Source organism: Letharia lupina (assembly GCF_014066315.1).
Source record: "Letharia lupina isolate WasteWater1 chromosome Unknown contig_16, whole genome shotgun sequence".
Classification (NCBI taxonomy): domain Eukaryota; kingdom Fungi; phylum Ascomycota; class Lecanoromycetes; order Lecanorales; family Parmeliaceae; genus Letharia; species Letharia lupina.
The window spans coordinates 1,428,501-1,446,553 of record NW_023502985.1 but is presented as its reverse complement, the minus strand read 5'-3'; the positions used below and the strand labels follow the sequence as shown (position 1 = coordinate 1,446,553).

Sequence of the window (18,053 nt, the reverse complement as noted above, 5' to 3'; positions counted from 1 at the left end):
CGATAAAGCCCTCAGGCGAGTCCTTAAGGTATCACGGCGTGTTTGCCTGGCGATCCGCTCCTCTTTTAGTTCATGCCGCAGCCAACGCCTAAGCTCAGGTCAAGCTCGTTGCCACCCACATCCTGAGATTGAGATTGCTGAAAGGCCTAGGGAGGGTCTCCAATGCCTATCAAACATCTTGCGACCTTCTCGCGGCCAGGATGAGATTATCTACAGAACTTCGCTTTCGCATACGACATAGGTGAACTCGGTCAAGTCCATATTCTTAGCCAAATACTGGACAAGAGGCGCTGAACTTGCCCAGGCTCCAGACCTTGGTACGAGGACATATTGGGCCTTTGCACGTAGACGACACTGACTACCTCTTTACTCTTTTCCCACCTCTGCCCCCACCTCCATCGTCCTGGTTCCGCCTTTTCTTTCCTTCCTTCCTCCAATATTCATCCCTCTCCCTCTTCTCTCTCTCCGCCTTTTTCTCTTCATTCTCCCTTACTTTCCTCCTATATGGTTCTTTCCTCTCCTCCTGCTTCGCCCTTCTCTTCTCCACCTTCTCTTTTCTAAGCGTCATGATTTTCTGCATCAGATCCCTCGCCCTCTTCTCTTCGCCTCCTAGTACTACCGCTCGCTTTTGTAGGTAGGTCTGTTTGCGTTGAGGAGCCATTTGTACGATTTGGGATTTGAAGGGAAGCTCAGCAGCGAGTCCGCGAGGGACGCGGAGAGGGTTGAAGTGTCGAGTTGGGCGCTCGATTGGCCGATAGGCGCTATTCTTTTGCTGGGGAGTTGGAAGATTTTGATCGGCGCGGACTTGACCCGTTAGGCGCATGCCTTTCCAGCCGGTATCGTCCATCTCATCTCTTGTTACTTCTGCAACATTTTCCAAAAGATTCGTCACTGGGTTGTAGAATCGATGCGGTTTGACTGGATACCATGCACGAAGGAAGACGATATCGCTCATGAGTAGTTTATCTTCGAAGGTAGCTCGGAAGTGACCTTCTGGCTTGGCGAGAGCTCGCTTGATTTGTCCTCTAATCCCACTCACTGTACGAATCGAGGCACCTTCGAATTTGGCGATCTCAAGGGATGTCGAGAACATATCTCGTATGAATGCAGTATTTTTGAAGATTTTGTATGGATGGCCGGTGAGCTTTAGCTTCTTCACAATCTCCGTACTCTCATCAACGTTGAGCACTACCCCTGTAGCTGCAATTCGGAAGGCGGGATTCTTGTTGGAGAAGGATTGGACACAGCAGAAGCCTGAATTGGGAGCGATGAGAGGTCCGAAGAAAGTACCGAAGCAGTGCATATGCTCAGGAGTGTACTTCAGCATGCGATTCCGGGTGCGGGAGTCGGAGATGCTATAGACCGGCAGTGTCTGGAATCTTCGCCAACCCATCGAAAAAATGAGAGGATCATTAGTCTTCAGGATTTTCTTGTGCCATCGATGTCTCTTGATTCTCACTTGAACAAAGCCAAACCGATCTTCTGTGGGAGCTAGGCCTCCGATAATGACTGGATATCTTGGATTGAAAGTCGCCGCAAACTCACAGGGCACCTTTTCCAATACAATTCTGGCATACGTGCCAGCTTTGTGTCCTTCCACCCGTACTCTCGAATTTACATCCAACGACTCGAACTCAGCGCGATTGATTGTGAGTTGTTTTTGTATATCAGCCTTTTGAGCATCATACCAGTCGTCTTCTCCGAACTCGCCCTCAGCATCCCCGCCACCATCTCCACGTTCTGCTTGTTTTCCAAAACCCTCTCGATCTTCTTCCTCGAAGCGAAGCTTGAGCTCCTCCTTTCGCCGAGCGTTCTTCTCTCTCTCTGCTTCAAGCGAGGTTTCCGCATTTTCTGGCGCATCACCAGTATTTGAGCTAGGCGCGGCTTCGAGGTCTTGAAAGTCGCCGTCACCCTCATCATCTTCATATGCGGAACCTCCGAGAGCACCTCCATCATCGCCATCCCTTTCTTTCAGAAGATTGGCCGTAGCAAAACGATGCCGCAGATTTTCAAGGTTGTCCGGATCACTCCATTTCTGGGCTAGAGTATCATAGTCGTATTGCGGAATGGACCGGTCCTCAAGATCCTCCGCTTCATCACCACGCTTTGCCTTCCGGAAGAAATTATCGTCCTCTTCCGCTTCTGACTCCGAAGCATTGCCATTGCCCAGAACGGATTTGTCATTCTCTCCTCTCCACTTGCGAACAACGTCGGCTGGTGATAGTGAATTGTCGTATAACATCTTAGCGAAGTCCGAGACTCGATACTGTCTCTGCTTGCTGTGTAGTTTTTGCGCATTCTCCTTTAGATTGGACTTCCATCGCAAGGCAGCGTCCTCTTCGTCGTCATCTTCAAACTCCGATTCGTCAGGTCCACTTTCCAGTTCTTGATCCTCCTCACTAGAGACAGAGCCGATCTCAGAATCACTCTCAGCAAAAGCTAAATCACCATCGACTCTACCGTTGGGCGAACCATCTTTTGAGGGCTTGAATGCACGGCCAAGCTTGTCCGCAGATATGTCCCCTTTCACCATAGAGCCTGCGTCGTCTTCCTCCTCCTCCTCCTCCGCCTCCTCCTCCTCCTCCTCTTCTCCACTGACGAAACCCTCGTCTTCCGGCTCAAGATCGTTGTCGCTAGGCTCTTGCTCCACGATCCTGGCTTTTCTCCTTTCCTTCCTGCCGGCATCGTTCTCGGTTGCCCCGTTCGTATCATCCTTGAGCATATCCCCACCAGTGAACAGCCTTACACCATCCTCTGCCTCTCCCAAAAGTCTTCTCTCGCTTTGTAATCCCACCACCATCTGCTCTCCCAAACCTCTCTCTTCACCCTTGGCGGCATCCTTATCGAAGTTCGAGGTCTTGACATCAATATACACAGCGTCTTTGTCCACCAATACACCTCCCACATCTGACATTGGTGCGAAGAGGACTTTTTGCTTTTCGCCCAAGCGTCGGCGCCCTGCTTTTCCTGATGCTTTGGCGATCGCTTGGTCCATGAAAGGTGTGGGACAAGGGTCCGGTAGAGCTTCGATTGCCGAAACGCTCAGGTCTCCAACCCCTGGAATATGGACTCGAGCTCCATCAGCAGGGAAATTGGTTCCTCTGAGATAGCCATAGAGTGCAATGGTCCGGTCACATTTAGGGTTCTCCTCTATTGTCGTAGGGGGCGTGACATCCAGCATACGATCAGCCAAGCAGTAAGGATGCGAGTTGCGCCAGATCAGCGGTCTCGGTTGCTTCATCACGGAGATAAACCGGGAAAGGTTGTGCACTTCTCGATCCGGATATCTCCCGTTGATCACCCCGGACAAGTAGAACAGCTTTGCTCCTTGATATAGTTCGCTCCAGAACCTGTGCTTCAACCTCTTCTTCGCATCTTTCAGAGTACTTGGCTTTCGAAAAAGATCGAGGTGGGTCAGGATACCGAAGACATTGCCAGGCATACCACTAGAAGCCAGCACATTCAAAAACTCCATCGTCTCCATCTCGAAGCCAAAATTGCCGTCTATCATGAGGAGAACAATGTCAGCTATCTTTGAGACATCAATCATACTGGCGAGAGAATCTGCGGGACATTCTATGAAGGTGAGACGCCGGCGCTTGGATGTAACGACGGTGAGGGGACCACTTGGAGAGCTGAGGTTGTGCTTTGTGTATCGTTTGATCAGAGACTTTATGAGTGTAGTTTTTCCAACCCCCGGTGGGCCAACGACGGCAACAATAATTGGAGGCGCTTCTTCCGGCAAGCGGTCCACGAGAGGGACATGGAGGCGTTTCTCTTTGATATCGTGGGAGCGCACAGCTTGCTTAGCAAGCCGACCTGGATTTGCATAGCCAAATGCTTTTGGATTGCGGTCTCCAGTATGCTTCTTCTTCTCTTTCGTCTTACGGTGGGGCCTATTTGCTTGGTCCTCCATGTCTGTGATGGTAAAAGGCCCACTACTCCTCCTCCGAAGCAAAACTCTCGCTTCACTTTTATAATTTTGATTGACATGGGGAGATCGGCGAAACGTTTAGCCGTGCGTACGTCATCTGGTACCCTGCATTAGCGTGTTTTATCTGTCAGAGTGGGGCTGTGGGGGTTTATCCGTGAGATAAAGTACTTTAAGTAGGTCAATGCGCATTGCATACGTCTTAAAGGTCCTCAAATTCGTCATCCCACCCTTTTTCACATCTCACAACATCAATCAATCAATCAAGCCAACATTCCAAAGCAACATCAAAACTATCATACCAAATCTCAGCAGAGCATTCTGTGCACCAGCCACAACAACGAACCTCAAGATGCCTACCATGTTCAATGTTCGTCCCGCCGAACAGCTGCAGCCTAGTCATCCTTGCTAATGACGAGCCTCGACAGATCACCTTGAAGCAGGGCGCTTCTCCCGAGCAGATTGACAAGTACATTAGATCTGGTGTAACCACTCGTGCTCCCACCAGCTAAGATGTTTTCAGAGCCAAGGAGAGCGCCAAATCGCAGGGCGGGACCATTAAGCATGAGTTCACCTTGATCAAAGGCTTCACGTACGTCCGGAACACTCATACCACCTTTCAGTGATTGCTGATCTACTACCAATAGTGTTGAGTTCCCCAACGACACCGTCCATACCCTCCAGACCGATGACCATATCCACGTTGAGCAGGATGGGGAAGCAAGAACTCAGTAGGACGGCATTGAGACCCATGACAAGCGTCGTGGTGAATGGATGGGCATGGAACATGGTCAGCGAGCCGGAAAACATCTCGTTAAGAGAGAAAAGTCATGGTCAGGGATTGCATTACTGGCTGTCATTGCTTCTGAAGCAGAGGGGGGAGATGCATGGTAATGGCTTGACCGTATGGCAAGATTTACGAAAGCACATGACCTAGCAGCCGAGCTTCTACCTCGCGTACCAAGATACCATTCCTCATCTCTCTTTGTACTATTCGCCAAATCCCAACACTCTCCCGTCTCGTCACCGTGACCACGAGACCACTGCCAAGCCATGAGAAATGTGCCCTGCCCTCACCTTGTATTAGGCCTAGGGTGAGCGGCGCTCTCTTGGAGCCATGTTGATTCGTCTCGAAGCTACTTTAGATATCAGGGTTCCTTGGTAGATTATCTGCATTCAAATACCAGAATTTGAGCTATTGCGGTAGGTAAATTTTATGAAAAGGCAAGTCAATCTGTAAAGAACGAAACAGCGTGAATCAAGTAGGCAAATCAATTGCCGAAGTCGAGTTCCGAATTGTCGTCGGAGTCGAGTTCCAAATCGTCATCAACATCATTATGTTCTCCCTCTCCGTGCTCCTCTTCCTGATCATCATGGTCATATCGTCTTTCCCGAGCCTCACGCGCATCACGAACATTCTTTTCATACTCTTCATTACTGTCGCTTGCACTCTCTTCTTCATCAGGGCTCGAATCTGGATTATTGTCCATGTTATGTGCACGAGCATCGCGAGCTTGATCACAGCGTCTCCTGCTGATTCTCAGTGATTTTATCGGAATGGTGCTCTTAGTCTACTCACTCTAGCTCCTCAATTTCACCATTCCACCTCTCTACATCCGCCATCCGCTTATCTGCTTCCTCTTCAACCCCGTCATGACAACCGCCTGTCCACCTTGCGTTCCACTCGTATCGTCGACTAGCCTCACTATTCGGAAGGCTTGGTCAATACAGTCTGCCTTTTCGGTGAAGTGACCAAGGGTTCATGTCCTTACTCAAAAGCCCAACCTCGTGCTTCGCGAGCGTTCTGAAGGCGCAGCTCCATTGAATCACCATTGTCTTCTTCACGGGGATGATAGTCATTTCCGTCGGCGTCCACGTCGTCTCCATACTTAAACCTTCTCGCCGCCCTTCCTGCATTTTCCTGAGCGATCTTATATGCCTCATGTTCACGCGCCCGTGGATCATTGATATCATATCCGTCAGATCCGCTGTCATAGTCATCTTCACCGTCGGACATGATGCCAGGTACGATCGTGGAAGACTGATGACTTGCAGGGACGAATAATGTGAAACACGTTACTCCCTAACCGTCGCGATTCGAGGTCTGCAGTGCCTATGGGAGTAGATTTTGTTGGATAGACCCTTCAATGATCAGGATGCGTGACTTGACATTGGTGCCAAGGGCCAATTTTCAGCACATGTTCTGGTTTGGAGCGAACTTCCACAGCCAGGGCGTGGCAGAAGACATTGGCTGAAGTCGAAGTGGGCAATATGCAAGCCGATGTGCCACCTACGCCCGGTTTCTATGATAGATAGTTTCATAGGCTGAAGTCGAAGTGTGCAATATGCAAGCCGACGTGCCACCTACGCCCGGTTTCTATGATAGATAGTTTCATTGGCTGAAGTCGAAGTGGGCAATATGCAAGCCGATGTGCCACCTACGCCCGGTTTCTATGATAGATAGTTTCATAGGCTGAAGTCGAAGTGTGCAATATGCAAGCCGACGCGCCACTTACGCCCGGTTTCTATGATAGATAGTTTCATAGGCTGAAGTCGGAGTCTAAAATATGCAAGTCGACGGATATGATGGCTAATTTCATAGGACCTGGCCGCCTGCACCGGGTTCCCTGTGTCAGAAATAAGTAAATCCCTCGGTCAGAATGGATCTGGCGACGCGGTACCCCAACCCTCGGTATACGCCCGCCATGCTCCTGCCCCACGGAGCGGAGAACTACACAGGGCAGTTCACGCTCGCGCAGAGGGGAGATGGGAGCTGAGTGGTGATTGACTTTTGGAACATATCTCTTGATCTATTAGAGAATGAACGACACGAGGCTGGCGTGTGCAACTGGCAGGTCACGTCACCCGACTCAGAGCGGAAGAGGGGACTCCTTGGGGTAGATAGATCATGGGAGGTTTGAAAGACGAGGAAGCGACTGTCAATTGTATGATAAAGGTGACACGGCACGTAGGTTGTGTTTGGATATTGGCGGTTGGGAACATTGTGCAGGTCTCGTGCTCGCCTTTTACTTCTCACCAGTGTCCATAAAGTACTTATTGCTCTAGGATTAAATGATATTGTATCTCCATCTGAAGGCATCAAAGACTTTCCGTGGGGTGACTGCAATGTAGCCCTACCAGCGAATATGGGGTTGAATTAGCGTGTGCAGAAAACGTTGGAATACTTGGCACTGAGAAAATCACACACACACCACCAAAAGTAGTACTGAATAGATGAATCTTCTCCCATATCGCATTCTACCACCTTCCTCATCATATTTGAAGCTCCTGTATATCTCGCTTAGCCGATCCTTGGTGTTTTGCCTTAGTGTTTCGAAATGCCTCCCAATCGACGCAGAAGCGCCTCCTCTTAAGAGTCCTTGATATCGTGGACCGATGTGCGAACAGGCCCTACTCCTCCCAAAGAAACCAGACTATCTCTTTCTGCATAGCCCATGGCTAATCTTCGAGATACTTAATAAGGAAGTCTTCGGCGGCCGAGTGAAGCTTGCGAGGGGTACCTTTAGGGCGAAACTGTGGCTTATAGGCCGAGCTATATATAAAGAGATACTCTTAGATATTATAGACCGTCTGCACGTAGCAGTGAACGTCCTAGACGATAACATCAGGTCTCCAGTGCAGGAGTAGTAAACGAACGATTCTGGACCGAATAGGCGGAGGTAAGCCCCTTCTATTGATCGTTGCGAGGGGTATTTCGAAACAACAGGAATTGGCTAAGCGAGATATACAGGAGCTTTAAATATGATGAGAAAAGTGATTGAATGCGATATGGGAGAAGATTCATCTATTCAGTACTACTTTTGGTGGTGTGTGTGTGATTTTCTCAGTGTCAAGTATTCCAACGTTTTCTGCACACGCTAAAATGCCAAGCCCGCTCCACCGCTCCGCAAGACCCCCCCCACTCTACGTAGTGCCCCGTCCAGGAACCAGCACACAATGCCAGCAATGCCAGCAAGACCAGCAATCCTAGACCCGTGTCTCATTCGCATCGTCTGCCCATTGAAACAGCGGTCAAGGCGTCTTCTTGCAACTGCTACGCATCAATTGCCCAGAAACCAACCATGGTCCCATCCGCCCGCATCTACCAGCATCGACAATGATCAAGTAGCCCGCCTGGCTTCTCGACCGTTACATCCTTTGACATTGGCAGATCTCGTCCAGTATCATCCCTGACTCTTTACATCAACATCCACCCACTGACATACAACCCCCAGACACGGCCGTCCCCCACTCTCCGCATCCACTCTGTTCACCTCCGCGAATTTCACCCTCTCTCTGCTGCCTATCCGCCTCGCCCACCGAATCCAAGCCCTCCGCAACCTCCCCTTCATCGTCGTCTCGAACCCGCACATCTCCCGCATCTACAACAACTATGTCCACTCCCTCTCAACTTTGCTCCCCTACCAAGAGCGGCAAATCAACACGCTCGAGGATGAGATCCAATTCACGGAAGTGATGGCAGATTTGGTGCAGACACATGCGGATACCATACCCATACTGGCCCGTGGGTTCCTAGAGTGTAGGAAATACATCAGCCCGGGGGATGTGACCAGGTTCCTGGATGAGCATCTGAGGGCCAGGATTGGGACGCGATTGATTGCTGAGCAGCATATTGCGCTCCACCTCTCCTCCCAACCCCACTGTACCAATAACGACCAATATGGCCAAGACGGCTCATCGACCTCCATCGGCGTAATCGACACAGCGCTTCGCCCCGCCGAAATCATCCGCCAGTGCGAATCCTTCGTCTCGGAAATCTGTGAGCTGAAGTACGGCGTACGCCCCACGGTCATCATCAACGGCCAGCCAGACACCAGACTCGCCCATGTACCCACACACCTCGAGTACATCCTCACGGAGCTCCTCAAGAATGCGTTCCGAGCTACGGTCGAAAGCGGCAAGGAACGTGACCCGATTGAAGTCACAATAGCAGCCGCGCCAGACCCATCTCCCTCGCCGCCTGAATCCATACACCTTGATCCCTCGCGAGCGGATCCCACAACCTCCAACACACCACCGGGCGTCACGATCCGCATCCGTGATCACGGGGGTGGGATATCGCCCGAGAACCTCGACAACATCTGGGCCTACAGCTTCACGACCTTTGGCGATGAAGAACTGCTCGACCTCGGCAACGGCAACGCGGACGCTCTCAACGCCATATCCGGCGCGGGTGGCGACTCGAGCAGCCTTGCCGGTCTGGGCTACGGTCTACCGCTCGGCAGGGCGTATGCGGAGCATTTCGGCGGCAGCATCATGGTGCAGAGCCTCTGGGGGTGGGGGACGGATGTCTACCTCAAGCTCAGGGGGTTGGGAAAGATATAGTGTGCGCATACATCCAAGTGTGGGGGGGGGGGACATGCGCAGAAGCAGGAGATGAACCATGATGAAGAAACGAAGTCATGACAAGAATGTAATATATACAATCCCAACGCTCTCTCCACAAACATCCATATCGATCATCACATCAAACCAAAAGTATCGGCTATCCCGCATTCCCAGAACCATTATGACGCATAACCCCCCCCCTTCCCCCCGCTCATCCCTCACAGCACAACCGCCGCGACCGCGACCCCCAACCCCAGCCCAGCGCCCCACGCGTCAGCCCCCCGCGCAGCGGCGGCGCCTTGAAACCCCACCCCCCTCAACCCGGACGCGACGGCGCCGCCCAACCCCGTCGCCGCCGCCGTGGACGTGTGCCCGGCGAGCGTGAAGACGGACTGCGGACCGAGACGGTACGCCGTGCCGCCGAGGGAGAGGACGGAGTCCGTGCCGAGCGACACGACGGTGCCGTCGATCGTGTATGCCGCGCCGCCGGGGGTGAAGCTCTTGGCGCCGAGGACGAATCCGGTCGCGTGGGCCGTGAAGGCGGCGCCGGCGGCGGCGAAGACGCTTTGGGGTGGCAGGACCGTGGGCGAGGAAGCCAGGACGAAGGTCCCGCCCGTGCCGAGGCTGACGATCGTTCCCGACGTGGTCAGGGCTCGGCCGCCGGGCGTGAGGGTGGTGCCTCCGATTGCGAAGCCGGAGGGCTGGGGCGTGAATGTCGCGCCGGCTGCTGTGTGGATGGATGGCGTGGCGGGTGGCGGTACGGTGGGGATGGCGAGGGTGGAGGAACCGGATGGGTCGGCTGCTACGATGCCGGCGTTTGACGGGAGGGCGGAGTATGTTGTGCCGGAATACACGGCAGCGCTGCCGTCGGCGGAGAGGGAGGCGCCGTTTGGGAGGAGGTAGTTCTGCGGTGTGTCTGGAGAGGTGGACGGTTGAGCTGTGACGACGAGGCCGTTTGCGAGGGTCAGAGGACCGGGTGCTACGATTGGTGGGGGGGAAGAGGTAGCGGCTTGGATTTGATATGCATCCGTGGCTGCTGGAAGGGCGTAGGTATTGCCGTCCATGATGAGGCTCGAGGAGCCGGCGAGGGAGTAGACATGGCCGCCTATTGCGGCTGCACTGCCGGGTGCGATGGTCGTGCCGGCTGTTATGAGACCGCCGTCTGTAGCTCGTGACAGGGTTTGACCGCTGAGGACGAGCGGATTGGAAGAGGAGACAGGAGCGAGGTTGTGAGTGACGCCGTCTTCGATCACCTGGCTTGGATTGGCGTAGTCTATCACGTGGTCGTCCATCGTGGTGTGGGTGCCCGGGACGAGGGTCCGAGATCCGATCTTCAAGCCGCCATTGGTCAGTTGCAGAAGTTGGTTGTTGACGAGGAGTGAGGGTGCGGAAGGTGTGGTGGGGGAGGGAGCGTAGGTGGAGCCGTCCATTATGACGGCAGAAGGGGCGTTGGCGATGGTGTGGCCGGAGAAGATGGCTGTGCTGCCTGGTGCCAATGTTGAGCCAGAGAGCAGGATGTTTCCCGAAGTGTCTTTGGTGATCGGTTGGCTGTTGACTGAGGCAATGGGTGCTGGATTGGTGTTACCATCGCCGTTCGGACTGCCGCTGGTACCATCGTTTATGCCGCCATTCGACCCGCTATCAGTGCCTCCACTGGTGTCTTCTTTAGTTCCAGTCGTACCGCCGCTGGTTCCTCCACTCGTGCCTCCATTCGTGATACCACTGTTGCCGCCCTTCGAGCCTCCGTTGGCACCACCAACCGCATTCCCAGTTTTTCCACTAGTAGCGCTGGTACCGCCGTTCTCCTTTGCCGTATCTACAGGCTGCTGAGGTAAGAGAGTGATAGGAGCAGTGGAAGGGTCATTGTTCCCAGTTGCAGAGTCGGTGCTGGGATCAGTTCCCGGGTTCGTCGCTGCATTCGCCCCTGACTGCTTCTCTGTATCGACTGGCGTAGTTCCCCCTCCAGAAGCCCCAGGATCGCTGTTAGAGTTGCCAGAGCTCGGATCCGAGTTCGGGTCTGAACTCAAGCCTGCGTTCACTGCACCACTGTTTGCAGTGTTTGGTGGACTTTCGTTTTGCTCACCCACGGAACCATTCACCGGATCCACAACAGCAGCCACTGGATCCGAGTTTGATTTCGAATTCGAGCCTGCTTTTACGACATTACTGTTTCCAGTCGCTGGCGAGCCTTCGTTCTGCGCAACGACTGAAGGATCAACAGGATCCACAACAGCAGCCACTGGGTCAGACTGCGCAGTGGTAGGCGTTGCCGTCCCCGCATTATTGCTACCGGGATCGTTTGCTTTCACGCCGTTGTTAGGTTCAGCGCTAGTTGCAGCCGTGGTGGGAGCAGCGACAGGAGACTTCAAAGTTGCCGCTGGAGACGGAGGTGCTTTTTCAGCCTGTGGATCTGCAGCCGGCGTCGGCACAGGTGCGAGAGCGGTAGCTTTCTGCAGCACCCGCGGTGGATCGTAGACGCCTAAATTGACCGGCGTGCAAGTGCTTCCACCCCAAGTCGCCCACACCGGATCGATGTCCGTAACGTCGGGCGGAAAAGCGAGCTGGGGCTTCACGAACATCATGGAAGCGAAATCGGCACTGATGGAATGTCCCGGAAAGCAAGACTGATATCTGGTAAGGAGGTCTGAAGCCGGCGGAGGATCGTAGAGCTCCGAAAAATCGATTTGCCTCCAGCCGTTGTCGATGCCCTGAAAGCAGTACGCGGGATTGTTCTGGTCGGCTACAGGAGAGATACAATATTCGATGCCCGCACCCATGTTCTCAGCCTCGCAGATTGCAGTAGAGAGTCCGTTGGGGTCATAGGCACGAGTGACTGCAGTATAGGCTGATCCTATGGGTATGTGGCTGTTGAACAGCGCCACACACGATGCTGAGGCTTGTATTGAGCTGTAGATGACATAGACTGAGGGCGAGATGCTGTTATTCAAATTAGCTAAGTACCTTACACCTGTTTGGGTATTACTCACAAGGTGAATCCATTTTCGACGATGCCATAAGATGCCGCTGATTGTACTGGCGCTGCAGTCACATTCCAATTACTTGAGCCGGTAGTATTTGTTCCGCTCGAAGAGTTTGATGGGGCATCTGCAGGTGGCCAGTAAACGAGCTGCACGGCGCTGGCGGCCACTTCACATTTGTCGCAGCAGCTCGTCGGAGCAGGGTACGGGGTTGCCAGCTCCGTGATAGTATTGTAAGAACATCCCAGAGTCTGAATATCCAGAGCTTCATACAAGTCGTAGCTCGATTGACACTGTTGTGAAGTAACCGTTGCGGTGGCGTAGTCGTGATACCACTTAGCGGCACTGTTCACGCACGAGCATGATTTGGCGTTGTATCCATCAAAGCCAGGGCTCATCGAACAATTTCCCCCATAGGGCATGTCCAAGACTCCTTGGTCCCAGTTGAGGGGTAAGCAGTCATTGGCGGGAAACAGCCCTGATGTGATCAGACTCGAGGCAATAGAGACGGGTCCACCACAGACGTTCGTTTGATTTAACGGTTTAGTGACGTTGAACGGGTTTCTCATGGACGTAATGGAAGCGGGAATTGCGGAACTGAAGGCCCCAGAGGCTGAATATGACGCTGAAGCGGTGATTCCAGGCACGTTCTTCTCTTTCTGATCGACGTTGAACTTTGGGAACCCAGACGAATTCGAAGATCCGTTGAAAGCGGCATGAACCTCCGGTGGAGACCATTGCGGGAAAGGGGCGGAAGACGAAGAGACAGCTGGGGAGGCAAAAGAGATGGAAGCGGAGGAGGCGGTCGTCAAGCCTTTTGTACTCAAAGATAGTGATGAGCCACTAGGGCTACTGGCGGAGCTTTGGAGCCATCCCAATGAGCTGCCAGGCCCATCAGACGAGCTCACAGAGGATCCAGACGAGATGCTATGCCAATTTGTTAAGTATGTGATAGAGGCTGTAGATGTGGACGAATAGTGAGGCGCAGAAGTAGCAGCGAGCGAGCTGCTGTTGGTTACCAAGGGAATTTGGGGTATCGAAGAACTTAAAGATGCTATGTACAATTGAGCGCGAAGTCAGCGTCTGGTAAACCAGTTAGGGGCAAATTTCACAGCGCCAATTGAAATGAATCCTTCCTGCATGCCTCTAACTTGACAAACAGGCACGATGCCTGGATTCAGGCCACTTGGAGACTGAGAAGGGAGTCCAACGTACAAGGCCGGGCATTCGATATTAGAGCGAGTGAGAGTGCGAGATAAAGTCGAGAAGCGGCGCGGATGCGCATACTGAGTTTGAAGATCATTAACATGAATGTTGGTAAAAAGAGTGTAAGTACTCTGATGCCATAGCCATCAAGAGTCGCAACAATGAGAGCAACACACTGGACAAGGATTTATATTCCTCGCACACGACCGAGTAAGTGTCGACGACGTGGTCAATTGTGTGGAGGGTAGCATTATATTATTGCAGTGGCTAAACGCCTGAGTAATCTTGCATCTTACTATATTGCTGACATGCTTGGCGAGCTGAGCCGCAAAGCTGAAGAACGCCATGAGTGGGTAAGGAGAGGAGACGACGGGAAGACAGATGACTGGTTGACAGGTATGAAGAGGGAAAAAGTCATCAAAAGTGTAAACAACAAGCGGTTTGACCAGGCGATTCCCAATCATCTTCTTTGCTTTCACATGGGCTAAAGGCAGAAGGAGAAGAAATAAGGCAGGTTTCATCCCTTTCACCAATGTCGTAACCGTAAGCGAGGCAACTGTAACGTCCATGCAGGAATCTGATATAACTCGCAGAGACAGCAAATTGCACGTGTCCATGCTATATCTACCGACAGGACAAATGCCTCGATCACATTCCTGCTGAAGCGGAGATGACTGGAAGCTCGAAGAGACGAGGTGAGGAAAGGGTTTTCTGCAGGCTGCAGTGCAGTAAGATAAAGTACCTAGTGCAAGCGACCTACGCTAACATATTGAGTTTGAGCCTCAAATCTCGGCAATCATCTCAGCTTCAGCCGATTGGGTCTTCATATATCACACTAAGAAAAGTACCGTCAACCAGTCCACCCTAGAATATCGCTGGCGCTTACTCACTCTGTGAACGGCTTTCCACTTTCCACTCCCTCAATCCTTCACACCAATGACCTACTCGTGCCGTCCAGAAATGAGTTATCCGGCTAAGATTTTAGCGTCTTGGCGTGACGTTATCCCTCACTCGAGGACGACGGTGCTCGGTAGGGAAATTATTTGGGGTCCCTGATTGGTCAATTGAGTAGTAGAAAGGCCTAGGGAGTCACGTACACACATATGTAGTTGTCATTGTTGTCATTTCGTTGATTTTTTGATATTTGATAGGAGAGTGTGCCGCTCTACTTAGTTTCATGACGAAACGCATAATACTAGGAAATGCGGAATCTTAAATCTAATACGTCCAATCCAATACTTAATATCTACTTCTCATCAAAATTCTATAGTAACTCCGTATAATAAGAATTAATAATTCTAGTTCTTTCTTGCTATTAAGGCTTCTATATCGAGAAACTTAGATTATTATTTTTTAGATCTTATCGATCTACTAACGCGTAAAAATCGTATCTCTTTTATCTTACTAAGTATCTTACTACGAAGATATTATAGTAAAGATTACGACGAAGTTCTTATTAAAGCGAATAATAATAATCTTAGTAAGTCTAATATAGAAGATGTAATAGCTATTTAAATAAGTAATAGTAATAGCTATAATAGTAATAGCCAGCTATATCGAATTTATTAAATTTAAAAATTCCGTATTTCCTAGTATTATGCGTTTCCTTATGAAACTAAGTATCAGCTTCTTTCTCTACAAAATAAGGTGTATTTTAGTACGATTTCCAGGAGATCTGGGTAGATTGATTGGTGGGTTCTCCCGGCGCTATTAAGCGAGATAACTCACTTCTACGTTACGTCTAAATTCAGCTCACTACGACGCCGTCTCATAGGAGAATTAGAAACACAAGGGTCTTCAACTAGTAAGTCGCGCGGCAGGCTGATCGCAATCTCGGTACCTGTTATTACTAGAAAACGTAGTTTACTAGAAAATGCAATTTTTTTAAATTCAATAAATCCGGCGCAATATTAAAATATCTATTTTCTACTAAAATATAACTTAACTCACCCTAACGCACTGAAATCTATATTCTAAAGAGTATAAACTATAGAGTATATTCTATAGTATAATTCAGAATTTAAATAATATAAATTAATCTATTATTGGCTGAGTAATAGTTAATAAAAGAATTTAGAATTATCTATCTTAATTATAACTTACTTCTTAATTAATAATAATAACTCCACAGTAATTATAGGAGCTTTATACTTATAAACATTATAATTAATATATATTACTATCTATTATTCGAGTTTAAGATTAAGCGATCTTAGATAAGAGATAATAGATTAGCTAAAGACGAAAAATCTCGCTTAGCTATCAGCGAGTAAATATTATATTTAATATTAATATTTACTTTAGAGTTATTAAACTTTCTTATTATAATAAATTTAACTTATAAAAGTAGCTATATATCTTTATAGATTATAAGATATATATTATTATATTATCTAATTACTATAGAATTCTGGTGAGAAATAGACATTTTAATGTTACGTCGGATTTATCGGATTTTTAAAAACTGCATTTCCTAGTAAACTGCGTTTCCTAGTGATAACAGGTACCTTCTGGGCTAGATTCCCGGATGGAACGCTCCCATGTGTGTGTAAGTACTTACCGTATGGAGTCTGGAGACTTGGAGATGGTACACCACCACCATGACTGAGCCGAGCGGCGTACAGATTGTATGTGAAGAATGTAGTTCTATTATCCTCCGATACTGAATTCTGAATATCTTTTCCATATTCTATTCCAAATCTTTCAAGGCTTGAGGAGTGTGCAACTCGGCGGGAATCTGGGGGATCAAGCCAAACATTCATGGATTTGGAAGCCATCACGGACCTGCAGCTCGCCATGTTTGTAGGGAAGCAAGCCCATGGTTGACGACTGGTGGGTGGACTTTGGGAATGAACATGCTAGCTATCTTGAGGGATGAGCCTGTTCCTCCTAGCACAAACCTCAGGCACTGGTCCTGTTTTTGACCAGTCGTCGATCTCTGTACATATATTCCAATCCTTGGCACCGGCCAATCTTACAGTTCGAATGCTCAATCAAGACGCCGTCTCGTCCAGTGGTATCAGACGAAACAAATTCCAAGCAACCTCATCAGACTCTGTACAGCGTTCTCCCTTTGGAGCTTTCAACCTCCACCACTCCACCAGCATCTTTTCCTTTTCCCCTCGGCACCTCTTCCACCACCTCAACGGCGTAAAGATCTCGCTCTCGCTCTCGCTCTTCTCGTCTTTTTGGCCGCCGCGACTCCACTACTGCTCTTGCTCCTCCCAACCTCTCTGCATGTGCTGGGGGGTGCTTGTGCACAGGAGCGGGTGCAATATTCTTGGCCGTGCTTCCATGCTCGCTCTGGGAAGCGGCTGACGGTCTTCGCTTGCTATCTGATGCTGCAGCTGCATGCGAAGTAGTGCTCTTTGCATGACCGCCATGTTCACTCTTTGACCCGGCCCCATGCTCACTTTTGCCTCCACCGTCATGCCCATGGTACTGACTCGCCGAGGTCCTCCGCTTTGTGGGTGATGCCTCTACGATGTTTGCCTCTTTCGCCAGTGTACTGCCGCTCGCCTCTTTCTCGCCGCTCTTACTTTTCTTCTCCCCATGCCTCCCACCTACCGCTGCCACTGCCCCCAGCGCCGCGGATTTCGTGGTCTCTTTATTTCCCCTGGCCGCCTTACTCGTAAAAGCTTTCTGCCCATTCGACGCCCTACTTACGCCCAACTTCTTCAGTCCGGACGCGCTCTTTTCATGAGGCGCTTTGGCATTCTCGAGCTTCGATTGCGCAAGCTGTTTCTTCAACCTTGCAATCTCTTTGTCTTTTTGTAATGAGCCTGACGAGGTCTGGCCTGCCCGTTTTCCGGTACCCTTCTTATTCGTCGTCCGCTCCTCTTCGTCCTCCCCCTCTTCCTCTTCTTCGGTGGCCTTCTTCCCCGTGGACTTCTTGGCCTCAGCCTCTTTTTCGTCCCCACCGGTGAACTGCTTTTTCGCGAAGTTCTCCAGCTGTTGTGGCACGGCGAAGGCTTTACGCTCGAGATAGGACTGGCCGACGCGCTCGATGAAGTCTTCCATTGTGGCGTAGCAGGATCCGTAGGTCACTGATCACAAAGGCAAGTGGACCTCGTCGGGGCAGGTCTTAGTCGTTCACGCGCCAGCATAGAGAGGCAGTAGGCATTCGCAATCGGGGTCGGAGAAGCAGGGACGGCGACCACTCTGGCGGATAAGACATAAAGGGGAAAACCCCAATGCCTTGTTTTCATGACATGCCATGGGTGCTTCAACGATGTCATCGGCCAGGCCTAGACGCGAATCGTCTCTAGCTTCATCCTAGCGACAACCTAACGGCGGCGGCGCTTTTAAACCTCAGCCAGCGCTAAGTGTCAATACAGATATAACCATTAGCTCCCTTTTCACCCGTAGATTAATTCTTTAAGTCTTTCACGAGGGAGAACTTGATAGCTTAATCATAACTTCTTGAATCTTATAGTATACATAAAGCGAGATGATGTCTTCTATTCAAAACATGTGTTTAATCCTCAAATTATAGCGCGGCGAGATCAGAAATATAGAATCTCCTCTTTGGATACTCGGTCCTAATAAGTGCATTATTACATACGCTATACTTTAGATTCGCTGAGGTT

At 50.5% G+C, this 18,053-nt stretch overlaps 6 protein-coding genes across 6 annotated transcripts; 2 read left to right on the top strand and 4 right to left on the bottom strand.

Annotated features, from left to right (window-relative positions):
* Positions 1-358: 358 nt before the first annotated feature.
* On the bottom strand, positions 359-3,916 carry HO133_003132 (uncharacterized protein; the record flags this gene model as incomplete). Its single annotated transcript, XM_037294056.1, has 1 exon — positions 359-3,916. The coding sequence occupies one exon, from the start codon at positions 3,914-3,916 to the stop codon at positions 359-361; it is 3,558 nt and encodes a 1,185-aa protein (XP_037150134.1).
* A 367-nt stretch (positions 3,917-4,283) lies between these two features.
* Positions 4,284-4,666, top strand: HO133_003131 (uncharacterized protein; the record flags this gene model as incomplete). Its single annotated transcript, XM_037294055.1, has 4 exons — positions 4,284-4,301; positions 4,360-4,400; positions 4,455-4,523; positions 4,579-4,666. The coding sequence occupies 4 exons, from the start codon at positions 4,284-4,286 to the stop codon at positions 4,664-4,666; spliced, it is 216 nt and encodes a 71-aa protein (XP_037150133.1).
* Positions 4,667-5,202: 536 nt separating this feature from the next.
* HO133_003130 (uncharacterized protein) lies at positions 5,203-5,948 on the bottom strand (the record flags this gene model as incomplete). The annotated part of the gene is made up of 3 exons (XM_037294054.1): positions 5,203-5,461; positions 5,511-5,636; positions 5,704-5,948. 3 exons carry the CDS (start codon positions 5,946-5,948, stop codon positions 5,203-5,205), a joined length of 630 nt encoding a protein of 209 aa, XP_037150132.1.
* A 1,940-nt stretch (positions 5,949-7,888) lies between these two features.
* HO133_003129 (uncharacterized protein) lies at positions 7,889-9,277 on the top strand (the record flags this gene model as incomplete). Its single annotated transcript, XM_037294053.1, has 2 exons — positions 7,889-8,112; positions 8,167-9,277. The coding sequence occupies 2 exons, from the start codon at positions 7,889-7,891 to the stop codon at positions 9,275-9,277; spliced, it is 1,335 nt and encodes a 444-aa protein (XP_037150131.1).
* A 221-nt stretch (positions 9,278-9,498) lies between these two features.
* Positions 9,499-13,774, bottom strand: HO133_003128 (uncharacterized protein; the record flags this gene model as incomplete). The annotated part of the gene is made up of 3 exons (XM_037294052.1): positions 9,499-12,217; positions 12,268-13,185; positions 13,761-13,774. The coding sequence occupies 3 exons, from the start codon at positions 13,772-13,774 to the stop codon at positions 9,499-9,501; spliced, it is 3,651 nt and encodes a 1,216-aa protein (XP_037150130.1).
* A 2,466-nt stretch (positions 13,775-16,240) lies between these two features.
* Positions 16,241-17,484, bottom strand: HO133_003127 (uncharacterized protein; the record flags this gene model as incomplete). The annotated part of the gene is made up of 2 exons (XM_037294051.1): positions 16,241-16,402; positions 16,519-17,484. 2 exons carry the CDS (start codon positions 17,482-17,484, stop codon positions 16,241-16,243), a joined length of 1,128 nt encoding a protein of 375 aa, XP_037150129.1.
* Positions 17,485-18,053: the final 569 nt, after the last annotated feature.